The sequence below is a fragment of the Phoca vitulina genome, unplaced genomic scaffold (genome assembly GCF_004348235.1).
Source record: "Phoca vitulina isolate PV1807 unplaced genomic scaffold, GSC_HSeal_1.0 scaffold3, whole genome shotgun sequence".
NCBI lineage: Eukaryota > Metazoa > Chordata > Mammalia > Carnivora > Phocidae > Phoca > Phoca vitulina.
Window position 1 is genome coordinate 33,868,898 of NW_022589706.1, and position 25,652 is coordinate 33,894,549.

The following is a 25,652-nucleotide window of genomic DNA, read 5'->3' on the forward strand; positions in this document are numbered from 1 at the left end:
GAATTTATTTTTCAAAGCATGCCCATCATCCTATGGAAATGATTTGCTTCAACTTCAAAATATTCAGAAAATTACATTTGAACTTAGAAAACATTTAGACACTGTTTTTTTTCTTCCTATAGACTTGATACAATTTGATCATAATGAAACTGTGCTATGATAAATACCCACCCAGAAGGATTCAGGTTCATGCCAACCACACAGGAGGCTGATGTACCCAGTCGTCTGAGTCACAATTTTATCTGCATCAGCAAAGGCAACAAGAGCACTATCCAAAAAGCAATAATTTATCAAGACCAGCTTCTCAGTAGACTTCTGCTGGAAGGAAACATTTCAAAGCTCAAGCATTATCAGTTACATCCCTTTGTAAAATCATAGCTATGCAGTGTAAGAAAGCCTTTGATGAGCCAAGAACCTTACCTAAGACAGCCTGAGTTTCTTTACAATATTAGACAATGTTTGCCTACTGAATCTAAACATTTATAATAGCTTCAATAGATTTACTTTTAGGAAAAAGAGCTCAAGTGCCAGGCTTCCTCTCTTGTTGGAAGTGAGTAGTAGAAGATCCACAATTAAGCTCATAAGCAATAAAGGACTTATTAAAGACATTGATTCACCCCATTATTAATTTGTCCAACATATATGTATTGAGTGTCCAATTTTTCAAGTTATTTTGCTGAGCATTGGGAGTACAGAAGTGAAAAAAATACAGTCTTGGCAACTTCTCTCAGGAATTATAGAAAAATTATAATAACCAATAAACGCTATAAAGGAAAATTAAAGAATTAGGGAGTACATTACCTGAGAAAGCTTCTTTGAGAAAGGGAGTGAAACCTCAGGGATGAGTAGGCCTTAACCAGGTAAAAGAGGAACTGTGGGGGAAAGGAAGGAAGTGCCTTATGGTAGCGGGGACAAATTCTGAAGATTTCTCTCAGTAGCATAAGGATAGGAAGGCTGAGAAACTTCCTTGTCAGTTAAAATTTGAGATCCCTTGAGGATGTTCTAAAATCTTCCTTTTCTTTTCTTCCTCTTATATTGTTTTGAAATGGCAATTAAGGCAATGCTTTACATTCAGGGCTACTCTCACATAATTAATGTCTGATACTAGCACTTGCCAGATGGAGATCATAAATCTCCACCAACATCTCTACAGTGTATTGAGTACTTACTAAGGACCAAGTACTACACTAAATGTTTTTCACAAATAACCTCACATATCTCCTGCAACCACTGGGAGCTAGTATTAACATTCTCAGTTTTTCCAGTGAGGACACTAAAGCCTAGAAAAGTTAGATACTTCTCCCAAGGTCAGACAATTAAAATGGGTCAGAAGCATGATTTGAATTCCAAACCCACACTGTTAACCACTTCAGGATGCTGCCTACAATAGCAAATGCATATGTTAATGGGACTGAAGGGAAGCAGAAAAGAATTTACCAGAAATATGTCCCCAAAACCCAAAACCAGGTGAGTGACAATGCTAAACGGCTTGGCTTTTCAGAATTAATTTTATTTATATTTATTTGGTTCTATCATAAGCTAAACACTGTACTATGCTTTGACTCACAAAACAATCTTTCTCTGATTAATCCTTCCTTTCCAGTATATGTGAAAATTGTTCTAGAGTTCTTACAGGTTCCTCTTTCTCCCATTCTTCCTTATATTCTTCCTACTCCTTTGGTGCTCGGTTGTCATAACATGCTTATAGACATTACTCTGTATCTCAGCTATCCTGTACATTTTGAACTGTTTTAAAAATGAATCAATATTACCCCTCAAAATCTCTGTCTTCTTTATGATGAAATATTTTGATGATGATCTTCTGCAAGAGGGAAGGTTTGCCCCAACTTTCTTCCACAAACTTTCTCTTAAGTTAGAATATAGCACACAAAAGATGTTTAAAATTTTACCATTCAGGAATGCAAGCTGGTGCAGCCACTCTGGAAAACAGTATGGCGGTTCCTCAAAAAGTTGAAAATAGAGCTACCATACGATGCAGCAATTGCACTACTGGGCATTTACCCCAAAGATACAAATGTAGGGATCCGAGGGGTATGTGTACCCCGATGTTTATAGCAGCAATGTCCACAATAGCCAAACTATGGAAAGAGCCAAGATGTCCATCGACAGATGAATGGATAAAGAAGATGTGGTATATATATACAATGGAATATTATGCAGCCATCAAAAAAACACGAAATCTTGCCATTTGCAACAACATGGATGGAACTGGAGGGTATTATGGAGAGCGAAATAAGTCAATCAGAGAAAGACATGTATCATATGATCTCACTGATATGAGGAATTCTTTTTTTTTTTTAAAGATTTTATTTATTTATTTGAGAGAGAGAGAATGAGAGAGAGTGAGTACATGAGAAGGGGGAGGGTCAGAGGGAGAAGCAGACTCCCTGCTGAGCAGGGAGCCTGATGCGGGACTCGATCCAGGGACTCCAGGATCATGACCTGAGCTGAAGGCAGTCGCTTAACCAACTGAGCCACCCAGGCGCCCAGATATGAGGAATTCTTAATCTCAGGAAACAAACTGAGCATTGCTGGAGTGGTGGGGGGTGGGAGGGATGGGGTGGCTGGGTGATAGACACTGGGGAGGGTATGTGCTATGGTGAGCGCTGTGAATTGTCTAAGACTGTTGAATCACAGATCTGTGCCTCTGAAACAAACAATACATTATATGTTAAAAAAAAAAAGAGGATAGTAAGAAGGGAAAAATGAAGGGGGAGGAAATCGGAGGGGGAGATGAACCATGAGAGACTATGGACACTGAGAAACAAACTGAGGGTTCTAGCGGGGCGGGGGGTGGGGGGATGGGTTAGCCTGGTGATGGGTATTACAGAGGGCACGTACTGAATGGAGCCCTGGGTGTTATACGCAAACAATGAATCATGGATCACTACATCAAAAGCTAATGTAATTTATGGTGATTAACATAACATAATAAAATAAAAAAAAAATTTACCACTTAAGTATATGATATGGTAAAGCCGAAACATTTCTCCCCCTGGTGCATAAGACACTGCAATTTCAACTTTAATTGTAACCCAGAGAAGGTATCAACATAAGTAGTAGCTCTAGTTTCTGACTTGCGAATGATTCTTCAAACATGTAATTATCTACAAGTAATTAAAGATAATGAAGTTCAGCAATCCATGTGCCAAATTATGTATAAAGTTAATGTGTATACACATGTGTGTCTAGTAAAAAAGGACTCACTGAGCCACCAATTGTGTACGCTCTTATATTTCCGAAATCAATTCCTTTCCCTAGTCTTTACGACTGGAAGCACAGGCAATTGGTCACAAAGCCTATGTTGAATTATCCTTTTAACACAATTCATTACAAATTTACTCCATCTCAGTAAAACAGTGCATTAAGTCAGAACAAATTGATAGTGTACCATGACACCACTTGGTAGCTCTTACATTGTCAAACAGACGACCCCCCCAAATTGCTGAAGCCATTTAGATTTTCTCCAGGAAATAATTTGACTGGTCCTGAAGAGTATACCATGCTATCAGCTATAGTTTCCAATGGGGCATTATCAAAACCATTCAACATTTAACAAGGCTCTCATGCTGAAACAGCTGTTCATCCAAAGTGAAAATCTTAAAACTTGCTCTGAGCTTAGATAATCTTACTTGAGCTAGAAAATAAGGTATTAGACTATTTTGCATGTTCTACCACTTTATGACAAGAAAGACAATTTTGCACTTCAGTAAAGGCAGATTGCAAATTTAGCATGAATTGAACCAGTAGCTGAGTTGCAATTTATGGTAAATGGCTCATCAGCACATTAATGTATACCACCAAGATAACCACTTCAGCCAAGCAGGCCAGAAACTAGATGGCCCAAATATCTGCTAGTAAGCAAGAAAAATGTGCCCTCTAAAAACATCTATAAAATGAATCTTAAAGCCAAAAGCTACCAAGTATCTATCTTCATCATCATTCTTATTGGCAGTATGTTAGAAGTTAAAAACCAAAGTCAGAACCATAGGTTCTGAAATCAGGTAGATTCAAGTTTCGGATTCTGCTAAATACTAGTTATGTGATCTTGGGGGATGTTATTTAGCCTCACTGTGCTTCAGATTTCTCCTGAGTAAAATGAGGATAAGAACAATAGTACTTAGAGTTACTGATGGGGTAGTATTCATAAAGCACTTAACACTCTACCTAGAACACAGTAAGCAAACAGTACTTGTTAAATATTAATACTACATTGTTATCACTTCATATTCTAAGGCAAAAATGTGGCTAGTCCCTATGAGGTAAAATATTACAATATAAGCTTCCATTATTTCTATCCTCAGATATTCACTGTATTTTTTCAAAAGAACTAAATATTAAATGAATACTGTACACCTCAGAAAGTGTTGGAAATATATGGGAACTACATTCTGTGCTCTGCTCAAAATTCATCTTATTTCCTATTTCTAGATGGAGATAATCAGCTCCATTCCTTGGAGCTATGCTAAGAACGAGCTAAAACCCAACTTGCCCAGATCTGTCAATTGCAGGAAGAGATAATTAAAGGCTCCTGTCTAAAAGGTTTCCTTCTGGGCTGATGGATGTTTGAAGAGAGACATAAAAATCAGGAATCCTGTGATCTAGGTCTACTTAATTATATTAGCATTTAAAAAAATATTCACACTTTCTCAACATATAACATACTAAAATTTTTCTTATATTACAAAGAAGAAAATGAAAATATCAACTTCCTCAACTCCTCAATCTTTTGACCCCTTCCAGCTACTGTTCTTTCTATCACTGCCAGTTTAGAGAAAAACTGTCTACATTTACTATTCCTGATTCTTCACCTGTCATTTACTCTTCAACCCATTATTATTTTATATCCTGTCCTACCTTTCCCTTAAAACTCTTTGTGGATTATCTCAACAGGCATTTTTTAAAATCTGTGTCTTACCTACTAACTCAGTAGCATCTAAAACTGTTAATCACTTCTTCCTTCTTTAAATTTTTCCCATAAACTCCACAGTCTAGTCACGTTCCCCTTAGCTTTCTTAGTCTCTGATGTGGGATTCTCTTCCTCTGCCTAATTCTAAGATGCTATCTTTCCATAGGGTTCAACTCTCAGACATCTCAATCTTTGGGTAAATAAGCCTATCCAGTGGCTTGGATTACCACCTTTATATCAATATTATAAAATCAATGCCTACTTCCCAAATTTCTCTCCAACCTGAAGACCCATATATCCAGGAGGCTATCATTCAGATACACAAGAAGCATACTAAGATTTTAATTTATTCATTCGTACATCCACTCACTTATTCATCCAATTATTCAACACATGTTTATTGAGTGTTTATTTATATGTCAGGCACTGTTCTTGGCTCTAGTGATACAAAAGTGGAGGAAAGGCCCAAAATTCTTACCCTTACGGAAATAACATTTTTGTCTAAAGTCAAATCTATATACAAATTTATTCATATCCAATGAATCCAAGGTACTTATCCCTCCAAATACATCCCTCCTGCGGTATTCTAGATCTTAAAGACTGGCACACTATCCAGCTAGCTATACAAGCCACAAAACTTCAACTATTCTTGCCCACTTCTGCCTTATTCTTTTCTGTCCAACTTCTCCAATATTTTTCCAATATGCCTAGTCTTCTTCACAGCCTTTGTAAAGGCAATCAACATTTCTCACCTGGTTACTGCATAGGCTATTAACATTCTCAAACCTAACATGCTTATGAGTCTTCCCTCTCTCTACTCTCCACTAAAATAATATTTATGCATTGTAAATCTGATCACATTACTTCCTTGTTTATATTCTTTCAGTTGGCACTCTACTGTTTTCAAGAAAAAACTTAAATACTTACAAAGCATAACATTCCACATTATCTGGGCCCTGCCTCCCAGTCCAATCTCATCTTCCCTATTATTCTCAAACCCTCCTCGTAACGATCCCAGTTACTCTAGTGTAGCATATGCGATTGGTGCCTTGTCTATTTTTATTTGGTTTACCCAGACATTACTCCAGACAAGATGATGGCTTACTGCCTTTCTCTGACTAAAGGGTACTCTGTCTACAGGAGTTTGATCTGGGGGAGAGGGTTTGACCAAAAGCTCAAGAAAGTTCACATCCCTTGAGTAATCCTAATTAACAAGAGACAAAAGTTGGTAAATAAATATCCCACTTCTTTGTCAACCAGTGGGACAATTCTGAGGTGTGTTCCACACATACTCTGAGAGAATCTCTAGATGATTACACAGTGGTAAATCTGCTCATTAATCATACTTTACTGGATTTTCTTACTTTCCATCTTAATTTCCTCACAGCACTTCTTGGGATCACCTCAAAAAATAAAGTGCTTGCACATAAATCCTTGCAGCAGAGTTCTGCTTTTGCGGAAACCCGATTAAAACACTTGGACTCTAGCAGGATGTCTTCATTTAGTTCTACAAGTATCAGCTGTATTGTCTTGCTTCCAGATCTTTGTACATACCCCTCACTGCCTTCTTTCCTCCATCTTCTTTGCCTCCCTTTTATGTTTTCAAAGCTAGTACTTAGCTATTGATTCCTCTGAGAAATTCAATGTGACCATCCACCACCATGATCAGAATACCCCACCACAGAGATGCTAATCTGAACTGTTGTATCTTCACACAGCCTTCTAGGTTTTTTCCTAGCCTAGCGTGTAGCATACTGTGTGAGTGTCCCTCCCAACTGTGGATTTCTTAGGGCTGCAGGGTTCTTATGTTTTCCCTTTCCCACTAACTAGCACAGTACCAAGCACAGATAGTCAATAAAAACAAGTCAAATGAATAATAAATAAATGATGAGCAAACGGTATTGAAATAAATCAACAACAAAATCATTCTCTCCTGTACACTCGGAACAGCAAAAATGAGTCTCACACAATGTGTCTCAGGAGATAAGTAGTTGGCAGAGCTACATAGCCAAAAGCAGTGCATTTAAATCCACTTGGAAACCAGATTACAGTCATTTATTCTATCCAGATTATACTTCCTGGGCTTCTACAGTAGTTAATGAACTGTTTAATGAGTCAATCCTGTAATATTAACTGATAACCAGAATTAAACGTCTTTCCTCTCCCATTTCATACATCTGCTTATTTAAAAGTATGACTGGATGATTGCTATTGAGCAGAAGAGCATCACCTCCTGGATCAACCTTCCCCTTCCCCTCACCCTCTGCGGCTACACAGGAGAAGCATGAGGCTCACAGGCACCAACCTGCCTCTACCCCAGGAGCAAAGCAATGGGAAACGTGAGTCTCTCCTTCCAGCCACTTGAAACATGTAGCCAGTGGCTGAAATAGCTTGTTTAACAAGGACTGGATTTTTCCTCTCAATCATAGTTCTAAAGCTATCAGTTATTGAAAAGCTGATTTTCAAAGCACACACTAGAACAGCTTTTCTGTACAGCTGCAGTGCTATTTAAATCTTCCATGAATATATCCACAAACCCAAGAAAATTCTAAGCTGAAATACTGCTCTTAGAAAGGACATAGTAAAATAAGACCCTATGGGGGAAAAATCCAGGAAGTGAAATCTGGTCGTTAATTTTAATATTGAAATGATAAAATCAGGCATATGGTTTCTACTCCTCCAGGCTGGAAGAACACTTGCAATCACTATTTGGAAGGTCAGCCTAAAAGGTTCTTTTGTGAGACTCTTTGGTGGACAGTAGCAGTCTGCCTCCCACTTGTTCTTTAACACGCCTCAGAAGTGTGGATAAATGTCCCACCTTCTGCTGTGGTGAGGCTGGAAGCTGATGTAGAACAAGCAGTAAAGGCAGTGGTTTGGAGACACTAAACTGATCAATGGGAGGCAAGATCATTCTTGGAAATTACCGATCCTGTACCCAAGTTTCTGCTCCACAGTAAATGTCAAGTCCTTATCTGCCATGCCATTGTAAAAGAATTCCCAGTACCAGTCACTATTAGAAATATTTTAGAGCCATTCATTTGGAGGCTGTTGATGAAAACCAGCTGACACTATACCTAAGAAAATTCTCTGAAATCACCGACCAAAGAAAAGCCATGATGAGAATTGTTCTGTGTCCCATCAAGTATTATGCAGCCTTGTGGCTCACATCTGCTATCTCTGAACTCCCAATATAATGGGATCTTCAGACCAGGGCCAAATGAATGCTTGCTAAATTATGGATTCACTTCAGATAAGGAAATGCCATGCTATCCTATGAATATGCCAGGATGATTATAAGACATAAGGCAAAGGGTGCACACAGCCTCAACACCTAGCACAATTCCTGGCACAAGATGACACTCGACAATGATTTGTTGAATTAACAGATAAATGAATGTGCATAAGCTGAGATCCTGATGTTTAAGAAAGTCTTACTAAACACCAGTATATTCAAAGTTCCATACAAATGTCTTGAGTCATCGTTGGACCATAAAGCATGAATAAAAAGCTCAGCAGGGCCGAAGAAAATTTGGATCAAGTCCATATTCTAAAGCACCGTGGAATTAATAAATGAAAATTTAATGCCATTTTGAGTTTTTGTTATGCCATGGAAATCTGCTGGCCCCTTGGTTTTAAAATAATTTTCCAACACACTAAAATCAGAACTTTTTTCCCATGTTGTTCTTTCCTTTGTTTCCATAGGAAACAGTGACTTCCAGGCATCCGAGATGACACAACATAGATTGCCAAATTGCATGCCACCCTGCAGTTGCCAAGGAGATAATGTATGTCATTCCTACAAATAACATGTTGCTCACGCCTTCATTTCCTTTATCTAGCTTTTTAAGATATTCTTTGCCTCAACGAATTCAGATAACGTTCACTGAGAACTGATGGAAACATTCCTTTTTTAAAAATGTGTTTACCCCATTCCCCCAAGACACTTGATAGCATCACACATGCCGTCTGTGGAAGGTCTGAGCATATTTTATGCCGATTTTGGAACCAGTGATTCAGCAGTTTTTGCTGGAAAAAAAAACATGCATCCTGAATTCTGTCTGCTTGCATTCTAAGTAAAGGTTCAATTAAATCCACACCTGGCACTAACATATTCCAGTTTGAAATGGTCTACCACAAAAGCAGCTGAACTCAGTTGAATTTACATGGGAAGGAAAAGAAGGAAAAGTTAGAGCAAGCAAAGGGGGGAAAGATGGATAGAAGGAAGGAAGAAAGGAAAGGAGGGAGGGAAGGCAGAACAGTGAGAGGAAAGGAGGAAAACATTTACTGAGCACCCACAGTATTCCAGATTAAACATCTGTAAAATAAACAGAATTAGAGAAATTAAAGATCTTGGCTAACATCATCTTACTAGCAAGAGGTTGAGTCAGTATTTGAACTCGAGTATATCTGACTTTTTAAAAAGCATATGCTTTCCAGTTATCGAGTGCATAACAGATCCCCCCAAACAGTCCCTTTCATGGCTTTGGAGGTTGACTGGGCTCAGCTAGGCAGCTCTCACTCAGTGTCCCTTGGGTGGTTTTAGTCAGAGTGGCTGGAGCCACCTTGAAGGCATCCTCATTCCCATTTCTGGGAGTTGGTAATGGGGTTGTCAGCCGAAACACCCTCCCTGTGATCTCTCCATGTGGCCTGGGCTCCTTACAGCATGATGGCTGGGTCCCAGTAAGGGGTCTCAGGAGACTCAGCCTCAATGTCACATAGCACCGCTTCTTTGGGCTCACAGCCCCCGTGCCCCAACCAGATTCAAACGTGAGGGAACAGACTCCATCACATTGAAAGAAATGCATGGCAGACGACCAGTGGGGGAGGAGGTCTTCTCACAACCATCTCGAAAAATGTTTTCTGTCACAATATATTTTTTGCAATACCCCAAATGCCTCAAGCCTGAGATCCAGGCTTCAAAGGCTCTCTTTATCTGGTTGGTAGAGTAATTGGTGAGGGAACAGTTAAAATGCTCAGTGTTAAAAGAGGAGGAAAGCAACTTTTAATGTCAGCTTGATGAATTGTGAAAAAAAACTGAACATTGAAATTAAACTTTGGAATGAGTTTCTGATTAATTTTTTTGTGTGCTTAGCAGAATCCCTTTTTACTCATGCGTTGTCAATTTTCAAAGCATTTGGTTATCATAAAAACTAACTCTACACTAAAATTATATTGCGGCATATTCGTACATAAGTTAGCACTATATAGAATTACCAAAAAGTGCTTGTATCTAATTTAGCTTTTTTGTACTTTATCTGATTTTTAATCTAATTATCTTTTTGTACTTAGATAAATGGGAATTTCCTACATGAATTATAGGTTATACCTGCTCAACATGGGGCATGCATATGTAGAAATAGTAACACCAAATGAATGGCTGTTAACAAAGGGTAACATAGTCTACGTGGAGCTATGTTCTTGTCATCGTAATCTATCATCTATCATGAATTTATCAGGAGGCTTCTGGCTAATGTCTTTATCTTCTCAGCACTCTTCAAAATTGTTCTAATAGTGAACCTACCTAGGCCTACACCATGAGATCATCTAGGTGATCTGAAACAGCCATAAACCCTCCATTGACCATCCAATTTGTATTTTAGCCATTAAATCACATTTATTTATCCTCTGGAAATCTATCAAACTATTATCATAAATAAAGAGAAAATAAGATATTAATGACATGAAGAAAGGACACCATGGAGTAAACATAATAATCAGATGGTGGAGCACATTCAAACTGGGGAAGAACGTTGTGGTGAGTTAGTGAAAAAGCAACAAATTCTGTCTCACTGCTTACACTGCTGAGAGTGTATGATTGTGCTTACTCTACTGTGCTAGGAAATTGGTCTGGAATAAACATATATAATGTACATATTGAATGTAGCTATTTCTGAAATGATCAGCTCTCTCATGAATCGGGCTGTACTACACAGTGCTAAATCAGGTCTCCCGAGCAGAGTACCATAATCCCAAACAACAGCAGAGTTCTTTCCTTCTTCCTAATATAAGTCTGGCATATGCTCTCATTCAGACCAACACATAAGAGGAAATCTTAGGGTATCCTCAATTAGGGCTTGACAGAAAAAAAAAACAAAACTGAAGTGCTTAGATAACACACAAGGCAATGACAGCTACTGCATGGAAGAAAGGACATCTTATTCAGTATTTCTCTTCTTATTTTCATACTTCTGATTTCAACCCACATGTTTGAGCTCCAAATTTTACATCTCTCTGTATCTTGGTTTTGTTTTGTTTTTCCACCATGAGGAAGACCATTTAATAACAAAATGCCTGAGAATAAAGCAGTAGTATTGCTCTGTCTTACCCGAAAGAACAGTTGACCTGTTCCTTATACCAACACTACCTCACAATGAGGAGCTGCGAGCCTTTTTACTTCGATTTTGTGTGTCTTGGAACTTAGAAACTTCACAGTGCTATGCATACTAATACTGTGAGTAGCTACCTGCACTTACTGGCTGCAAAATGACTGGATAGTAACCAGGAAGTTAATTGTAGCCAATAATTACCTTAAATTGCCTCATGAAATTCTGAAATCCCCTATTGATTGTAATTTTAACCTTTAACCCCATTGTAAGATGCCTATTAAAGTCATATATACCTAGATTATAATTTGAAATAATTAACTTAAATCCTTTAGCAAATTTTCTTTGCTGGAAAACTGCTTTTTACATTTCCTCCATTGTTAGGGTGACTATCTAGTCTATTGGTCAAGCCAGGACATTTTTGTCCCCAAAAAATCCTAAATTGGGTAGACCACAAGGGCAACAAGCAAACAAAGTCAACCTACCCGTTATACGTTAATTGAAAAAAATAATAAATAAAAGTTTCCAATTTGCTAGGAATTTGAAGACCACAGAGAAAAAAAATGTATGTTTCATTCAATATATGATTTTAAGTCTTCCCATATTCTATCTCAGTGATGCTTCAAAACACTTCTTTGAAGCATTTTTAGTAATGAATTTGATAAAATAAATTTGGCTATGGTGCAAAGGATATTACCCATTGCAAATGTGCAAAAATGAACGATTTCCATAATTTTGAAAGATGAGTGCATTTCATAAAAAAAAAAACACTGTGGGAAAAAATAAGTCTAAGAGAAAAAGAACTTAAATATTGGAAGTACTAAAGAGAGATTCATTTTTTTAATTAACCAAAAACAAACAGGATTCACCACATAAAATCTAATTCTGTTTTTCTGAATCGCTCAGGGATACTAATATAACTTTCTGTCCGCAAGTCAAGTCCCCATTGACCATAATCTATTTCAGTCCCGAAATGTATTCTTGTTCTGTGGATAATAGGTAACCTCCTTGGTGCCATTTTTAGATCAGCCCGTCGGCAAACATTAAGCAGAAAGCATGTTAACATTTTTCAGGATCAGCTAAGCCTTTAGCAAAGTGGGTTTCTTGCTTGCAGAAGCAGGAAGAGTGAGCTAAACACAGGGGAGAGTGCCTGTTGATGCTCTACAGCTGTACGAGCCTTAGCTGCTTCAAGTCAAAATAAAATAAATAAACTGACAAAACAATCCTACTGAGAGTATTAAGATGCCCATGGATGATATGTTCCCATCAGCCCCCAGGCACACTGAGTACAGGTCCAAGGTTTTGACATTCTCAGCTCCAACCTAAATCTTTGTCTTGAAAACAAACTAATACATTTTAAAAATGCTAACCACTATAATCACTAGGACAATTTATTTCTAGTTACCTGTTTTGCTGTCAAAAAGAAACAGCTGATAAAGGAAATTGTAAGTCAGATCTAGGCCTCATCTTTGCTTCAAAAGACTGTTTTTGACTTTTTAAAATCATTTTTAACCAATATAAATAGTATTTTCATATGGTTCAACCTAATAAAAACTGGCTTTTGTCAAAACAAATCACAGGTTCATTTGGCTAGTGAAGGTCAAGTGCTCAGCCCATGCTCTTCATTCATCACTGCAGTCACATTTTTTTAGTGACGGATCTGCTCTAAGAATATAACTATCAAATTACTCTAGGGTTGCCCAGCTCTTACTTGCTTTCTGTGGAAACAACTTTCAAGCTCCGCAAGGCCTCCTTTTCTTACCTTCCAAGCAGGACACCCTTCTCAGTGCTTCTCCATTCAAACCAGTTCTCAGAAGGGTATCGATTATATCCTTTTTTCACACACAATCAAACAACATTTCCTTGTGTTCCAGGTGTAGCCTGAACAGCACAGTTGAGCATGACCGTCACTTCCAGCTAGTAGCCTGTCTACATCAGGAGCCAGACTAACCCAAACAAGACTGAGTCAAAGGCACAGCCAACGAAAGGGCAGGGATAATAGTTGCTTCATATGAGATACTTCCAAAGAAACCAGGTGGTTTTGGGTCAAGAAAAGAGTCATGCAGATTTCCTTCAGTAATCCCCAAAGTCAGTGTGGGCCTTACAAAGTAAAAAAGCAACACTGGAATGGGCATATGGGAGTTTTCTCTATTTTTGTTGTCATCTAGGACTCCTCTTTCCTGTCACTATTATTATTATTAATATTTTACAGAGACCACATTGCATTCATTCATTCTCTGATCCATTGACTCAGTCAACATTGAATTGGCATTTACTGGGTGCCAGGCTCTGTGCCAAATATTGGTCCTAAAGTTCATATTCTTAAAGACTTTAAAAAAAAAAAATCTATCCAGATGTTCACAAGTGTTCATAGTTGGTTAAGCTAGAAACAATAGTATGCCCATTTTGTATGTGAATAGTTGGCTTTCCATTCCTTGGATACAGAGTCCATACCCTCTTTTGCCACATTCTCTTTGAAAATATCAACCCTCAAGTGCCGAAGACGCAGCTGAAGAGAAAGTACAGATGTACTAAGTGACGGGGATTCTTCTTCTGTCATATAGCCGCCTTTCATTTTAATAGCATAATTTTGCACTTTCAAGGGCCCCCCTGATGTCCCCATTAAACTGATTAGGCTTAGATAAACTTTTTCGGGAGGTAAAGAGAGAAAGTGCTCACAGAAAAACTAAACCACACCCTCATCCTCACACCCCCATTCCTTTCTTTGAAACCCCTAAAGACAGCTTTTTCTCTGACTATGGAGCCCACAACTGTTTTCAGTTAGTCAAGCAAAAAGCAAGTAAAAGTAATCTTTAAACAAGTTTGTTTTAGCCAAATTTCCCCCAAAAGAGAGAGAGAGAGCTTGAGAGAGAAGCCAAAATCACTGGACTGTGTGGATGGGAGTCATGAGACTGGAGAGAATAAGTAAATCCCCATGCTAGTCATCACTATGACCATGTTGGAGTTCTAAAAATTGAAGTTGAAGTACAAGAGAGAGAAACTGAGAGAGAAAGAATAGCACCTTGCAGAATAACTAAGTAAGAGGGATATGAAAATTCAGGAGGCTTTGTGAGAGAATAAGATGTGTTATTTAGGCAACAAAGCTGGACAGGGTAAGCGTCTTGTGAAATCTGAAATTTTAGAGCAGAAAACCATATCATGCCATACAATCTGAGTAGAAACTGCCCTCTCCTTAAATTAACCAAAATACATAATAATCTTCTACCAGAGATTTTTTTATGCATAATATCCTCTAATTCATTTAAGTGAAAAGAAATAAGTAATACGCAAACTGATAATTCTTGAAACTTCTAAAACATCTGAGGCTGAGTGAAAAGCTAGAGATTTAGCTATGTATATTATGTTGTGAGAAATTAGTCCCTCAAAATAGCAAAAGGGAAATTGGCAGCTTAGCCAAATAAACCAGAAGGAATGAATAATCTTACATAGTAGCTTAGGGAAGAGAATTTGCTGGAAAATGTAGCTAAACATTGAGGGAATTTGTTTCAAGCAGCTGTAATTTTTGAAGCTGATTTTTTTTCCCACTCTTAAAAGAAGGGCTGGTTCACTCATATTACTAACATAGATGGAAAAAGATCACCGAATTAATAAAAATTGGAAACACCATTTTAAAAAAACTTTTAATAAAATTTCACTGATGGAACTATGTGGTTCCTTCATATATTGCTACCCTGGCAACTGAGCCTATATCTCAGTTGTATGAGGACTGAAATCAATCAGTAATTATTTCTTGAGCACTTGCTAGGTTCTTAGCAAATTTGGGCCAGAAGTGCTGGAGAAATAATGGAGTAAATGGAGAAGTAATAAAAATTCCAGCAATATGGTAATAGTTTATTAGTCGTATAGCAATGCTAGAATGATCCTTAGGCTGGTCCATGAATATCACAAACCAAACTAACGGTATTTACAGTAATGAGCTAGCTCATTTCCTTGCCATTCTCCTGCATCTGCTGCCCATCGGTAAAATACACGTCACTGCCAGGCTGAGTACTCCCACCGTGCCCTCTCAAAGTTCAGGATGTTTCTTCACAACATTCCTTGATCCCTACAGAATATTTGCTCCTCTTGATAATTTACGTCCCTATACTCTGCCACCTGACATAGTACAAAATTCATTTAGGGCAAAAACTATCTCTTGAACTTGTTTACAATTTTCCCTACAACCTTTAAAACAATTCCTCTGAGCATATGTTTTAAGTAAATATTGTTAATTAAATATATCAACACATGTAAGATAGGTTACTTCAAATAAAAAATAATAGTAATACTTTTGAATGTTTTTTTAAATGTTTAAAATGCCAAATATTGGGAAAACGGTGGACTGCTCTAAAATTTGTTGAAATGACTGTGCTAAATCAATTTATAATTTTTAGCCTTGACAAAATGCCCATGTGTTTTATGCAAAGCTGGAGATTTGGAGAGTGTGACTAATTTTCTGTGATTTTGGCTTCTATGTAAACTAAACTACTAGCTAATGGACAGGGCTTATTTATAAACAGGATAGAGTTCCAAAGTATGGCTTACACTTCCAACAATGTGAACATTAATACAGCCTTCAGGAAACCTGGAATTGGGATGGGGAATGAGTATGTGGCGATAAGGCACAGCTGAGGGTCAGTAGTGGTGGAAGCAGGTTCTAACTGTGGGGCAGCAATTCCTAGGGGTTGTAAACCTAAACTTTGCAGCCAGATTACCTGGATCTAAATCTTGGCTTGGTTACTTAGCAGCTGCATGATTTTGGATAAATCACTTATGCCTCTCTGTGCTTCAATTTCCTCATCTGTCAGCTAGGATGAAGATAGGACAGGACTGCTGTGACAATTATATGTGTTAATATATGTAAAATGCTTAAAATACTCTCTGGTACTTGGTAACACAGTATCAGTTGATGCTCTTATTGTTATTGGAACAGTATGATCTTTACTATAGAGGTGAGCATAAAATACCCTGAATATTTATTTTGATCTGATTCAATGAACCCAAAAAGAACCATCCTCCTTCTAATCAGTTTTACTAAAGTAAGCACATGTTAAAGAATATAAAGCAAGCTGGCATTATTTATAGAGAGTAAATGAGTTTGTAGGAATGTCAATTTTTCAATTAGAAGGAAATTTAGGGGTGGTTCAGTCGTTAAGCGTCTGCCTTCGGCTCAGGTCATGATCTCAGGGTCCTGGGATCAAGCCCCGCATCGGGCTCCCTGCTCAGTGAGGAGTCTGTTTCTCCCTCTCCCTCTGCCCCTCCCCCTGCTCATTCTTTTTCTCTCTCTTTCTCAAATAAATAAATAAAATCTTTTTTAAAAATTAGAAGGAAATTTAGATATAATTTTGCCTAACTTCATCATCTAACAGAGGAGTGCAAACCCAAATATTGGGTTGTGTGATTAAAGCTACACTGGAGAACTGAGAGTAGAGACACAATTCCTTTATGCCTCCTTGTTTTCTCTAGTGAACTGCAGCACCATGCACCTGAAAGTCTCCAAAACATTATTTTCCTCAACCATAAAATTATGTGTATAACAACACAACAATTCATCCTGGGACTCATTGTAGAAATTAGAGATATCCCATATAAAGCAACTAGCACTATATATTATATACATACACACACACATATATGGTAAATACACACACACACACACACACACACACATCTATATGGTACATAGTAGACAGTAAAAACAATGATAATGATGGTAATGACATGCGATGTCCCCAAATTCCATGTACTACATAAATACATTTCACAGCTTCTCCCTTTGCCATGATATTTATAAATATAGAACACAAGAAAATAAAAGAATGGATTTACTATTAATCTATATTTATACCACACACACACACACCCCCTACCCTTACAAACCAAGGTTTATAAGATGCCTTACTTTTTTCTTGAACACTGGCTAATATATCTAGCCTTCCTAATACAGCATCAAAATTATGGCATTTCCCATTCTGGAGGAAGAAATAGACTACACATTTCATTATGATGCTAATGTTGGCATTTTTCTTCCCATGCAATATTATTACCAATAATCATCCAATATGCACAATATGGTTTTGATAAGCTATTAAAACTGATTGCTTCTCCTCCTTTTGTCATTTTGAGTGATGTCCCTTAACTTGTCACTTTTTGCATTTCAAAAAAATAATGTGAAGTCTCAGTGTAATTCTCTGTCGTATAACTTATCACTACCCTCTCTGCTTCTCCACAGCATTCTGCACATTAATCATTATTTAATTATTTGAAATTAATCATTGAATGTTGGTCCTCCCTACTATCCTCATATCTATGAAGGGAGTTAGCACAGTATTTCTAGCTGACACTATTTCTACTGACACTTAATAGGTATTTCATAATATTCATAAATATAATAGGTTCCCAATATGTAATTGAATATAGAGATTGGTATTTCAGCAGACAGGTCTGAGGTAGCAGTGAAGATTTGAGAGTAATTTCCCACTACTAAAAGTATGCTTGCATTAATCTAAAACCAGGACTCAAGACACACTTCTATATACTAAATATACTACTAACTCACAAGACTACTAACCTCTCTCCTTCACTAGACAATGCTCCTTAGTTTTGTCTTTGAGTCCTCAGTGCCCTGCATGGTGACGGGTAGCATAGCAGTTGCTTGGTAAACACTTGTTAAATGACTAGATTTGCTCTCAAGGATTAGCAACATGACAATTTCTCATGAATCTGCAGAAGACAGGTAACAAAACTAAAAGATAAAAAATATGGCTGAAAATGAAACATAATTCTGTTATTCTTGACATAAATCATACCATTTAGTAATTGTGCAATTAAGCAATTACTCATTGCCTAAAGAGCATTACTAACTAAAGAACATTCTGTACTGAACAAGGTATGGGCTTGGGGAGGTACAATTTATGTAAGATTTAAAGAATGTCATTAAACTACTGTCACAAACACATGTAAATGTCAAGTGAACTGACAGCACCTCTTCATGTCCTTTTTCAAATTGCCAAGGAAAGAGATTTTTAAACTAAGAAATGAAAGAAATATGGACAAATGGAAAAATGAAAGTTTTCTGTGTGTTAGCTTAAACTATTTAAAGAACAGCATTTCTAAGAGGAGTTTTGAGAATGATTAAAATGAAAATCTGAAACTGACCTAGTTTGTACACCCTGTTGCAAAGGAATGAAGCTTGTGTATTACCAACTGCTAGGAAATCATTGTATTTAACACTGACGTTGCTAATAGTCACTGACATCTGTGTAAGTGATATGATTAAAATGACCAAAGGAGAACAAATGAGGCTTTCCTCCTAATGCACAGTTGCATTTGTGATTTACTGAGATTTTTGTTTTGTTTTATCTTTTTCAAAGCATCCCTCTCAGCTCTTCATTGCTGCCCGCTAGCTGAGTTCAACTGTTAACAGTGTGTCTCAGAATGCTAAGACTGAATATTCGCTGTTCTAGATGCTCCCAGCGACTCAGCTCTAGCTCACTACGTAACATCTGTTTGATGTTCACATTTACTTTGGTGAGAAAGAATTTTACATGAAATACAATTGTTTTTGGACACGGTTGATATTTATGTAATTTCAGAGGCACCACATTTCCCGTTGTCCAATTCCTAGAGTTGACTCATTATAATCCATCAATAAACTGTAACTATTAAACACCATTCAATGTGCTGTATGAGGAAACAGAATGAAACCATAATCACTTTTATTAAGGAGCTCGCCACCTAAGCTAGGTAAATATAGCAGTAATATATGAAACAATTTACTTATGCAAAATACTTCAGGATATTATAAATGATAAATTTTGTGATACATAGTTTAAATGTTGAAGATGCTTCAAGAAATAAAGGATAATAATAATCACACAATTATTTACTGGGCATTACACTTGTACTATGTACTTGACACATACGATGTTATTTAACCCTCAAGATAAGCCTTTCCAGTAGGTTCCATTAGCACCACCATTTTGTATATGTGAATCCCTGAGACCATGTCCTGGAGATCCTTAACCCCAGTCAGAATGAGTCACACATGAGAAATAAGGCTTGAGTTTGACTTTGAAGAATGGATAGTAAAAAAGGAGATTCTCATGAGTGCACTTAAATTATTGAATCCAAGAGGCATCTTGAATTATTTATATATTTTTATATCATCTTTTTCTTAAGACTCTAAGTAGAGCAAATAGCTCTTTAATTTTACAAATATCCTTGTAAGAATCTACAAACATTTTAAAATTGAGAAGTCCAGGAAGAATAGTTACAGTGAAAAGGAAACAAAGAAATTAGGTAGATGGGAAAGGAAAGGTATGCAGTGCAGAAGTATGCATTTGCAGCTTGAAAAAAGAAAATCATCATTATTGTGGGAAGGGAGAAAAGGTCCTGCTATGGAAATTGCCACTATCTAAACTTGAACTAATTAGCTCCTTTTTTTTTTTTTTTTTACTAATTAGCTTCTTAATTAAAGGTGGTTCACTGCTCTTCTCTGTTCTAGAGAATGACGCCACTACCATCTCACCCTCCGTTTCCATCACTCAACATTTTTAATCCATCATTAAGGCTTGAATGTCTGCAAAAGTTCTTGTTAACTAACATGTTAAGAGCGTTCAGAATATTTTGCTATTGTCATTTATTTATAGAAATATGAACAAGACTGTTGGGCTGATCATTTTATGCATGTATATAATATACACGTTCTACTGTCTATTCTTTATAGGTATATCATAAATTAAATACTATAAAACAGAGTTCTAATAAAAGAGAACAAGTTCTGCATTCAGATACAGCTGAATTAATTTAAATACTGGGTTCACCATTTCTTGAGTACATCACTTAACAACTGCCAACCTCAGTTTCTTCATTTGTGAAATAGTTATCATGACCTTGAAATTAAGTAACGCATGGAAAGCGTATCACATAGTACCTGACACAATTTAAGAGACCAATTAACTTTAGTCATTATATCATTGGATTTTTTTCACAAGATACAACATACACTCATAAATGCATACTATCTAACTGAACAAGGACTGTAAAATATATTTTCAAATGATTTTTTAAAATATGATTTTAAGAAATATTCCCTTTTTTAATAGTTATTTATTTTCTAAACCAGCCTATTAATCCAAATCACCTGCATCAGTGAGAGAATAGATACTCTCAAAAGTAGTAAGTATATGGAAGGGTACAGCCCCAACAATGAAGCTTAACTCAAGTGTTGGAAGGATAGAATCAAAGACAGAATTAAGGTAATGCTGAGTAGAGAAGCAGAACAGCTGCTTTGCCTCTTGAGATGCCCAAAGACATATTCAAGCTGCCCACAGCTGCCCTTAGATTCTGCTAATCCGCCTTTTCTCCTTACTTCATGAATATTCCATAAACCATACACATTCCAATTCCCAAAGAATACAAATGGTCACCATAAACTTTCGCCAGGCCATTAACAGTCCACAGGTCACATACGGTGACAATGAATCAAACCACTAGGTACCTTACCCGAAGGACTATTGAATTACCAAATGTCATGTAGACTCTCAGGGCAATTCCAAATAAGGAGTTTAAGCACATTTTAAACAAAGGCAGCACCATTCAAATAAGCAAACAGCCATACAAGCTGGAATACAGATTTGAATAAGCAAATTTCAGCTGTCTGATTAGAATCTCTACTGAAACTCCAAACCTTATATATTCTTAGAATATTTCCTTCCAATAATATGTTTTAAAATTTTGCTCTTAACACAATCTTTCCCCTTCTAAATTTCCTTCTCCCTATCTCTTTCTCTCTCTCTCTCTCTGTCCCTCCCCCCAAATCCTCCCTCCCTCTCTCAATTTTAATGTGTTCTCAACCTTCAAAGTTGAACTTGATACTGAAGCCATTCACTGACAACTGACACTCCAAAGCCAGCTACGCTCTGGTGGGAATCTGGAGTTAGGAGGATGGGTGAGCTAACCTATTAATCACTGTCTTTAGAACACACATAGTCTTCCAGTAAACTGCTGTGGAGATCTGAGTTATTATACATACATAGTCAAACATTGTAGAGGACATGAAGCCCCTGATGTATATTTTTTTTTTTTTTTTTAAAGATTTTATTTATTTATTTGAGAGAGAGAGAATGAGAGAGAGCACATGAGAGGGGGGAGGGTCAGAGGGAGAAGCAGACTCCCTGCCGAGCAGGGAGCCCGATGTGGGATTCGATCCAGGGACTCCAGGATCATGACCCGAGCCGAAGGCAGTCGCTTAACCAACTGAGCCACCCAGGCGCCCCCCCCGATGTATATTTTGACTAGATTTCTTTCCCACCCTTAAATACTATGAATCTATGCCCTCACAAACAAATTTAATTTTCTTGACATTGGGTTATGTCATTTGCACACAGGTCGTGGCCCATCCTGCCAAGAGGAGTTACTGAATCATAGTGGACTTAGCCCATTGCATTTGTTCAATTGAGATTTACTGGCAATGGCAACAGCTCCATCCAAGAGATATGTTTAAAGGAGCGAACAGAAGACTATCGGTCCTCTTCCCACCTTTGAACATTAGCTTTATTCTGATTAAGTGGTACTTTTAAGTATTTATAATATTCCATTACAGCACTAGTGCAAGTTCACTTTGCAAAAAAAATGAAAAGAGAACTATAACAACTCACTATAAATAGAAAAAATATGTATATAAAATATGTCTCCAAATCCAGAATCTCTGGACTTCAGCAATCCTGGGGTTGGGAGAAGTTAATAGCTACATGGGAGAGTCGTTATGTTTTTATACTTTTCAATGTTACTAGAAAATCATTAGTAGAAATATGTTGTCTTAAAACTTAAAAGTTAATCACTAGTGAAATAAAGATATGACATATAGCTTCTAAAGTCCATGAGAAAATAAAGAATAAGGAATTTAGTAGTAAAAATATATTACAAAAGTTAATATTAAGAAAGAATACAAAAAACATTAAAATCAGACCAAAGAGAATTCAAAGGAAAAGGTATTACATGGGACAAAAAAAAAAAAAGGTAATTTTATGATTAAATACATAGACTGATATGAAAACAGAGCAGTTATGAATCTTTAGATGTTGCATATCGGAGTATCAAAGTGTATAAAACAAAAAAAGTCAAAATGTGAAAAAAATTTAACACAAATCTCCTATCAGTGGGAGAACTCTTTGTGTCTTTCTTGGTGTTTGAAAGATCAAGAAGACAAGAGGTGATTTATTAGATGGATGAAATAATAATGTTTTAAGTAAAATTGATTTAATAGCTACAAATCAACTTCTTTCAAACTGCCATCAAACATTTATAAGCTTTTAACATAACTCAGAGCACAATGAAAGTGTGAATAATATTTACATTTGTGCAGGTAACATTTCTGAATACAATGTGATACAACTAGAAATAAACAGTGGAGTTAAATAAACAAGCCAAATCCACTTTGGAAATTTTAATATTATCTTCCAAATAATTCTTAGCTTATAGAGAAAATCAGCCATGTAATTGTTGAATATTCAGCAAATAATTATGATAATATGTATCCAAAGTTATGAACTATGGCCAAAGCTGTATGTAATACAGCTCATTGCAATAAAGGAATCTTTATTATTAAATAAGAAACAGTGAAAACAAATTAGAGGAACTAAAGAAACTAGAAAAAGAGTAACGTAATTAACCTGCAGAAAGATAGAAATAAAATAAATCACACATCAGTAATTAGAAAACAGAAGCAGTAAAATAAATAAATAAATAAATAAATAAATACCCAAGACTTAATTTTTTTTTTTTTTTCTGGAAAGGAATAGTAAGTAGAATGTTTCTACCAAGTCCTCAACACAACAGAGCAAAGCAATTAAAACGACAATCAAAGGCAGAGGGGGCATAAATTTATCCACAGGGAACGGGAAAGGAATAAAACTGCAGATAATCATTTTTTTTTTCCACTGAAAAGAGTGTACAAAATCCTTTCTAATGATTTTGAAGATCTTGTGAAATGGGTTCTTCTAGAAGAAAATGTAAACTATCAAAATTGACTTAATGGGAAGGGCAGTAATTCCCCTACCTGCTCACATGCTCTTCTTGGAGAACCAGTGCCCAGAGCTCTGCAGGAGTTGTAGACTGTTGAACCCTGACCAGTTAATTCCCGCGGGCATGAGCATCTAACCTAATCTGTTCTGCCGCCATCTTCCTGCGGAGGAGGACGTCCCAGACCACCTGCATCGCGAACGGAATCCCAGCCCTCTCACACCCCCCAGCACGTCGGTCCTTCCTCTTAGGGGCTTCAGCTCTACCACCACTACCAGCCCTACCACTGTCACCGTCTAACACGCCACGTGTTTTATTAGTTATGTTCTTTAAATCATCTGTCTCCCTTTCCTCATCCTACACACTTAAATGTAAGCCCCACAGAGCAGGATATTTGCTGCAGGGCAGGGCCGGGGATGGGGATATGTACACTGTGGATTCCCAGAGCATAAACAGAGTCTCTTGCATGGTTGGCATTGGATGTGTATTTGTTGAATGAGTTTAAAAAAAAAAAAATAAAGGAATGAATGAATGGTTTAACAAATAGAGGCATGAGTTATTATCTACAGACAATAAAGTTGATCATTTATATATACTTTGATTTGGGCAAAAGAGTGTTAGACCACAACTTGTGGCAACGACAAGGCTATGGATTAGGGACCAGCAGACTTGTCTGCTGATTCAAGAGGAAGCTGAGTAGAGTGAGATTAAGAAAGAAAGAGATAGTGGAGGAGGAGGGGGAGATGGAGGCGGGAGAGGAGGAGGAGTAGCTGCCCGTTTGCTTACCTGTTTTCATGAAGATCTTGCTATTTTTGTACAACTGGAGTCCATGTGGAAAACGTTACTTTAAAACTTTTTTTCTTTAATCACAGAATCACTGATGTGCCCAATGTAAATTACAGTAGTCTTAGATTGTTACATCCTTTTAGGTCTGTCCCTTTAGGACAATAATGCTTCATCTTTGGTGTACGTCAGCTACAACTATGGGTCTTCTTGTTTATTGGTTTTATTTTCTTGTTTAATACAAGGGCACAGGCCCCACCAGGCCCCATGGGATAGTTCTAATGTGGGATCACGTCAAGAACCACTGCTTTACTTTGTTCAATGAACTCCACTAAAATGATTGATCAACCCACTCAAACTTATCCACAGGTTCCTCTTAATAGTAGACATCAGATTTTTCCCCAGTCAAAAACTTTTAATTCTGACAGGAGGTTTCAAACAACTAGCTCCACATAAATCTAGCTCATCTGGACCCATTTGATTTTTAGGCCATTAATCATAGTTTTAAAGTTTACATTTACAAGTGTCCTTTTCTATTTTTCTGGATTTTAAATGACTTACAAATTATTATTGGGATTTTCAAATTCTCAGTGTTTCCCCTGGCAATGCAAATCTGACCAAAAAGCTGAAATCTTCAACTGAAGGAGAGTAAGTCAAATACCTGCAGAGGTGCTTCGGGAGGCTTTTCTCTCTGCACGGGAGCCACTGGTATTTCCTGGAGGGCTTTTGAGGACTTCCTTTTGGCTTTTTCCATTTGAATATTGGTAAAATAATTGACAGCAGCAAACTCAATAAGGGCAGAAAATACGAAAGCAAAGCAGACGGCTATGAACCAATCCATGGCAGTAGCGTAGGACACCTTGGGCAAAGAATGCCGCGCGCTGATGCTCAGTGTGGTCATGGTGAGGACTGTGGTTATTCCTTCAGAAGCAAAAGAGCAAAGAGACAAAATACTTTACCATTACTTCTATGCAAACAAACCAACAAACCTCGGGACTTGGAGGGGGAGGGGTAACAAAGTTTACAATATCTCAAACCATCTTTGATGGAAGATTCAAACCCTAGTGGTTCAGTGAAATTAGCACAGGTTTTCAAGTAAGAGACAGATATCATTAAAATCCTGGCTCTTCTAATCGTTGGCTCAGTGTGACTTGGACCAAGTGAGGAAAACTCATTGGGCTTCATCTGATACTTACCTATTGGGTTTGCTATAAAGATTACAAGTATATGCAGCACCTATCATATATTGGACTGGTGTTAGTATCTGAGCCAACATACTTGAGAAAGTCAACACATACACCTAACAGGAAGTGTGACTCATGAAGCACTGATTCTCAACCAGGAGTGAGAAGTTGATAGCACTGTCATTTGGAGCATCAGAATTTCTGGGATAGGCATGGCCCATTGCTATGGAGAATCGTGACCAGAAAAATCATGAATCATAGATACTTATAACTGAATATTACCTATTGAATTAAGATAATAATAAAATAATAATCTAGTTGTGAAAGAGCTTCATTTATAAAAAGCAATAAAGGTATATTTCTGGAAAAATAGATTTCTAGAATAATTTGGTTTTAAAAATACTGGAC

General features: G+C 37.1%; 1 protein-coding gene across 3 annotated transcripts in view; it reads right to left on the reverse strand.

Annotated features, from left to right (window-relative positions):
- Nucleotides 1-25,652, reverse strand: part of GABRA4 (gamma-aminobutyric acid type A receptor subunit alpha4) — a 71,350-nt gene that overhangs the window by 19,997 nt on the left and 25,701 nt on the right. For all 3 annotated transcript variants that reach the window (XR_004298850.1, XR_004298851.1, XM_032400303.1), the window contains exon 8: nt 24,722-24,981. Coding sequence is in view for 1 of the 3 variants with exons in the window: in XM_032400303.1 (XP_032256194.1) it covers nt 24,722-24,981 (260 nt within the window). In the remaining 2 variants the exon portion in view is untranslated. The remainder of the gene's footprint in view (nt 1-24,721; nt 24,982-25,652) is intronic.